At 50.6% G+C, this 5,774-nt stretch overlaps 1 protein-coding gene across 1 annotated transcript; it reads left to right on the forward strand.

The window, feature by feature from the left end:
* On the forward strand, positions 1-2,423 carry IGSF23 (immunoglobulin superfamily member 23). Its single transcript, XM_039866315.1, has 2 exons — positions 1-295; positions 2,219-2,423. Exons 1-2 carry the CDS (start codon positions 1-3, stop codon positions 2,401-2,403), a joined length of 480 nt encoding a protein of 159 aa, XP_039722249.1. The 3' UTR covers positions 2,404-2,423.
* Positions 2,424-5,774: the final 3,351 nt, after the last annotated feature.

Consider the following 5,774-nt stretch of genomic DNA (forward strand, 5'->3'; position numbering starts at 1 on the left):
ATGGCCTTGCTCCCTGTTCACACAGCCAGCCGTGACCCGGTGTTGCTACCGACATTTCCAGAGACTATCCAGGGTGTCATCCAGAGTGACCTCAACTACTCGGTGGTCTTGAAGTGTCTGACTGCAGTCAGCCCCGACCCCGTGCTGCACTGGACCCTCAACGGGCAGCCCTGTGGGACCGGGTCAATGCTGATCATCCAGAAATTTTCCTGGGAGCACCTGGGGACCTACATGTGCACGGCCAAGAACAGCCAGGAAGAGCATTCCTCCAAGTCTGTGACAATCTCACTGTCGCGTGAGTCCCTCTCCCCGGCCCCAGACCCTATACCCTCGTTGGTCACTGGCCAACTTTCCTGGTTCCATTGAGCCATCTTCTAGAGGGGTCTCCCTGAGCCCCTTTATGACCAAGATGTCATCCCAATCTTCCCTCCACGTGGCAGAATGGGCATTATAAGCCCATTTTACAGATGAGAGGCTGCAACTCAAAGAGATAACTCTCATGAAGGCTTAGCTCAGGGTCTGGAGCCGGCTGCCTGTGTCCCAGCTCCAACCAGTTGCTGGCCATGTGAACTTGGGAAGCCTGAGCCTGAGCCTCGGGCACATGCCTGTGAAAAAATGCAGGTGATAACATCGCAAGTGGTTCTGAGCTTGGGCTTTGCAATTTGAATTCTGGCTCCACTACTTTCTGGCTGTGTGACTTTGGACCGGTACCTCGACTACTCTGTGCCTCGGTTTCCTCATCTGTAAAATTGGGAAAATAATAGTGCCACCCAAAGTGTAGTTATCAATGAGACAAGCAGATGAACAGCTCAAAGTAAGAGTGCCTTGCACTGCTGAACATTAGCGAGTAAACAAGAGCTAGTCGGCATCGTTGCTACAATTAGCATCATCGATATTATGAATTTTGTGATGGTTACCGTGGGCAGTAGCATGCATGGAGCTCTGGGCAGCAATAATAGGAACAGGCAGTCGTAGGGATAAGAAAAGTATTTTGGGAGCTGGTGGAAGCCGATTTCAATTCCTGCCCTTGTGCCTTCCTGGACAAGTGACTTAGACAAGCGACTTCCCTTCTCTGGATATAACAGGAGCGATCGTGTATGCCTCTGCAGGATTGTTAAAAGGAACTGAAATAGTGCATATATGAGGCTGGCAGCATACCTGTTAGCAGCAGGTACTTCAGGTAAGAGGAATTACATCACGAATATAATTTTTTTTTTGTCATGGAGGGCAAGTGGCTTAGAGTGGGCTAGAAGGGCCAGTAGAGAAGTGGGGGAGGTCATTGGACAGCAGAGAAAACATCCAAAGCATGGGAAGGACAGGGTGATGGAAAGCCTGGCTTGGCCAGGTCCCAGAGAGCCGACTCCTCTCCCTGGTCAGGGCCCAGTCAGTGACAGCTTCAGGATTTGGTTTTGGGATAATTCACTGGGAGAAAAATATGGTTAATCTTGTAGCACCTGGTGACCCTGATATGTTCATTAAGAATGACGATACTTCCAAGAGCCCCTTCACTCATTCATCAGCTATTCAGGAAATGTTTATTGAGCACAGACTGTGTGACCAGCCCATGCTGGGCAGTGCTGAGGACACTCTGATGAGGAAGACAGCCCCAGGCCTGCCCCCACCGGACTCCCAGTCTAGTGGGGGACAGACCTGTCCACAAACAGTAATGACTGGGGTGGGGGAGCCCAGAGGGCTGTGGGACCCAAGGGGGCGCCTGACCCAGCAAGGCAGTCAAGGACGGCTTCCTGGAGGAGAGGACATCTGAGCTAGTTCTAGGATGCATGGGAAATATCTAGGCCGAGGGGGAGAAAATGGCATTCCAGGCATTCCAGGGGCACAGAGAAAGTCCTGGAAGTAGGAGAGAGAGAGGTGAGCTTAGAACATTGTATAAAGTCCCATGGGGCTGGGTTACAAAAGTGGGGTGAGGAGAGATGAGGCCGGCCAGGTGGCTGGGCCTTATGGGCCAAGGTGAGGGAGCCACAGCAAGGTTCTGAGCAGAGGAGGAACAGGGCCAAGTTTGAACTCTAGAGAGACCCCTCTGACTTCCGTGTGTGGGGGATGAGTAGGGGAGAGCCTGGGGCAGGAGAACAGGAACGGGGCCCGGGTGCAGATCCAGAGGTTGGGGATGGACAGAAGAGGCGTTTGGGATGCGGAATGGTGGGAGCGGAGGGTGTGCAGGGCGGTGGCTCCTCCAGTCTTACTCCTTCTTGGTCCACAGAAGGCAACGTGGATCCCACAGACGCTGAGCCTATTGAGCCGAACCCCATTTTCTCTCTATCGGGAAGATCTGCCATGGCCCTCGTCATAGCTGGAAACCTGGGGATCCTGATAGTGATCGCAGGCATGGGCTTCACCATCATCCAGAGCCAAAGGTACCTTGTGCCCTTCACCCCCGTCCCCTGACCGACATCCACTCGGTGCCCATGAGGCACAGAGCTCTCTCTGCACCAAGACAGAAGCCAAACCAACAGCCTTATCCCAAGGAGCTTCAGGCTCATTCAGAGAAGATGGCTTTGACCCCTGCTCTGCCCATCCATCTACCTCGTCAGTGTGTACAGTGACCCCAGGAGAACAAAGAGACAGGAGTGAGCAAATCCCAGCTCCATTATAGGCAAGTCACTTCCCCTCTCTGTGCCTCGGTTTGCCCACCTGCCAAATGGGGATGATAATAATAGCGCCCGCCTCACGGGGCTGTTGTGAGGATCGAACGAGCAATTATTTCTAAAGCATTTAAAGCCCTGCCTGAGATATGCTAAATGCCATACTCACTCCTTCTACGCATATCTGTCAAGTGCTCACTGTGTGCCAAGCACTTGGGATAACTTGGAAATTAACAGTGGGAAGTCTCTGCCCTCATGAACTTGAGTTCCAGTCACAGAAGCTAAAAATTACGTGATGACCGAGTGAAATATAAATAGTATGTTGGATGATCGGTGAGTACTAAGGAGGGGAAGAAGGCTGAGAGGGGGCCAGGGGGTGTGGGGATGGGCCACGATGTAACTAAATCAGCAAAGGCCTCCCTGAAAAAGTGACACTTTGGCAAAGATATTGAGCAAAGGAAAGAAGGGAGGGAGGCAGTGGGTATGTGGGGAAAGGCACGCCTAGCAGGGGGACAGTGAGTGCACAGGCACTGAGGTGGGACTTGCCTGGTGTGTTCGAAGAATAACAAGGAGGCCAGTGTGGCTGGAGTGGCGTGAGGAATGGCACAAAGAGTGACGTGAGATCAGAGAGGGAAGGGGGTGAGTGACAGGCAGTGTAAGGTCTTCTGGGTCATGGAAGGACTCGACTTTCGTTCTGAGTAAGATGGGGACCATGTGGGTTAGAGCAGAGGAGGGACAGGATCTGACTTACAGCTGACTTATATTTTCATCCTCGATGTGCTAGCTATTATGATAATACTATAATAATATAATCTCACCTTATATTATTATAATATAATAATAGTATATCTTGCCACGTCTAGAGTGTCTGTTCTGTGCCTGATCAACATTATTCTGTTTAATCTCCACAAGAGCTCGACAAGGTAGGAGGTGGGGTTGAGATGAAGGTCTTATTTTTGTCAAGGAGAAAACTAAGGTTCAGAGAGAAGTGAATGACCCCAGAGCCCACAGCTGGGAAGGAGAGATTCAAACCCAGAACCCTACTCCTAGTTCTAGCCTTTAGCCTACCCTGCCTCTTTTCAGCTGTTAACAATATGAGCCTTTGAAGCTTAAAAACTGTGGAAGGGAAATCTGCAAATCGAAATGGTTTGGAAAGACTTGGGGGGCCAGCTGAGAGGGACAGAGCCAGGTCTCCAGTCGGCAAGTCCTGTGTAGAACCTTCCAGGGGGAGGGGAGAGCCAACCTGCTCTCTGGATCACCGCATCGTCTTCATTACTGTGGCATTTCCCGGTTCCTCTGTAAGCCCTGGGAGCCTTCAAGTCATGACAGCTCTCTAGGATGGGTCCTGTTCTTGTCCTCATTTTCTAAACGAGTAGAACTAAAGTTCAGAGAAGCTCATCAACTTGCCCAGGGACACACAGCTGACAAATGGCTGAATCAAAACCAGATCTAATTTCAAGACCTGTTCTTAGAGGGGAAGGGTAAGAAATCAGGCTGGGGTGAAATCCTCGCCAGACCCCCCCCCCACCAGTACCTGCCTCCACAAGGGGGCGGGAAAGGTCACTTCCTGTCTTCCGCACCATCTCAACGCAGACAGTGGAAAAATGCTGATGTCCACCAGAAGGAGCCAGCCTCGTCCAATCAGCTGCGACCTTGGAAATGAGGTCATGGGGACAAGCGTGGCTGTCGTGAACCTCCTAGCGGGAGCCCCACACATGTCTGCCACACCCACCAAGGGCCAAGAGAGATCCCTGTCGTTTGCAGTTAAGGCCATGGACCCCGAAATGAGGCTACTTAGGTTCATCCCCACTCTGCCATACACTGGCTTATGGGACTTTGGGTGAGTCCTTTAACCACTCTATGCCCCGTCTGTAAAATAGGGATCATGGTAATACTGACCTCAAAGGGTAGGTGTGCAGGTTACAGCTGGTGGGAGAAAATCGCTGTAAATAGCACCTGGCACATGGTGAGCCTTCGATAGATGTCAGCCATATGTATTATTATATCATTATGATTATTTATTTCTCTGTCTTCCATTGTAGGACGGACAGGCAAAGAATACGGATATGCAGCTGAAGTGGGGGCACCTGTCTGTCAGTCTAAAAGGTGATGCCATTAAGGGCAGAGAGAGAACCCTGAGGCCAGGGACCTTATGAAGCCGTCCTGTTTTCCTGACCATTTGTCTGTGGGCTGTTCCCATCTTGTTGAGAGCCACGGGGACTGCTTTCATTTCCTCTCGCTGGCTGCCAACACCCTATCCGCCCATCTCACCCAAATTCTTGGAAGCCACCTAAACAAGCAGTGTATATTTCATTAAATGAAATTTTGCTTATAGCCCACACATTTAATGAAATATACACTGCTTGTTTAGGTGGCTCCATAATAAACAAAAGGAAAATTTTAATATAAGGATCCAGGAAGATTTCTGTAAATCCAAGGGTGTATCAGTTAGCGCCTGCTGTGTAACAAACACCACCACCAAAAAAAAAAAAACAAAAAAAACTAACTTTATGGGTGGAAACAACGGACATTTATTTAGCTCCCAATTTTGTGGGTTCTTAACTTGGGCTGGGCTCAGCTGGGCCATTCTGGTCTCTGCTGGGCTCACTCATGCATCGTGGCCCATTGGCAGGTTGCCTAAGGGCTGTCTGGACTAAGACAGTCTCAGCTGAGATAGCTGGCCTCTCTTCATCTCTCATTTTCCAGGATGCAGACCCAAGTTTGTTCACATGACAGAGGCAGGATTCCAAGAGTGAGAGCAGAAGGGACGATGCCTCTTAGGGCTAAGGTTAAGAACTGACACATCATAACTCCTGTCACATTTTATTGGCCAAAGCAAGTCACATGGCCAGCCCAGATTCAAGGGGTAGGGAAATCGATTGCACCACTTGATGAGAGCAGAAGAATCCATGGCCATTTTTTGCCACCTACCACCGACGGCAGGAGTGCTGGGGCCAGGGCAGGTTCTCACCGCCTTTCTCAGCCTCCCGTCCCTCACCCTTGTCGTCTCCTCCTCCAGGAACATGGAATCACAGTTCCCTCTGTGTGTGTCTCTCTGCAGATGGGCGCTCAGTGTTTCTTCTTCCATGAAGAGAAAGACACCGTCCTATAACTTTCAAGTCCACGACAGTGCTGTTTGAGGGAACAGCTCAACTTAGCCAAAATCCCTCTGTC

The sequence above is a fragment of the Pteropus medius genome, unplaced genomic scaffold, assembly GCF_902729225.1.
Source record: "Pteropus medius unplaced genomic scaffold, Ma_sr-lr_union100, whole genome shotgun sequence".
Classification (NCBI taxonomy): domain Eukaryota; kingdom Metazoa; phylum Chordata; class Mammalia; order Chiroptera; family Pteropodidae; genus Pteropus; species Pteropus medius.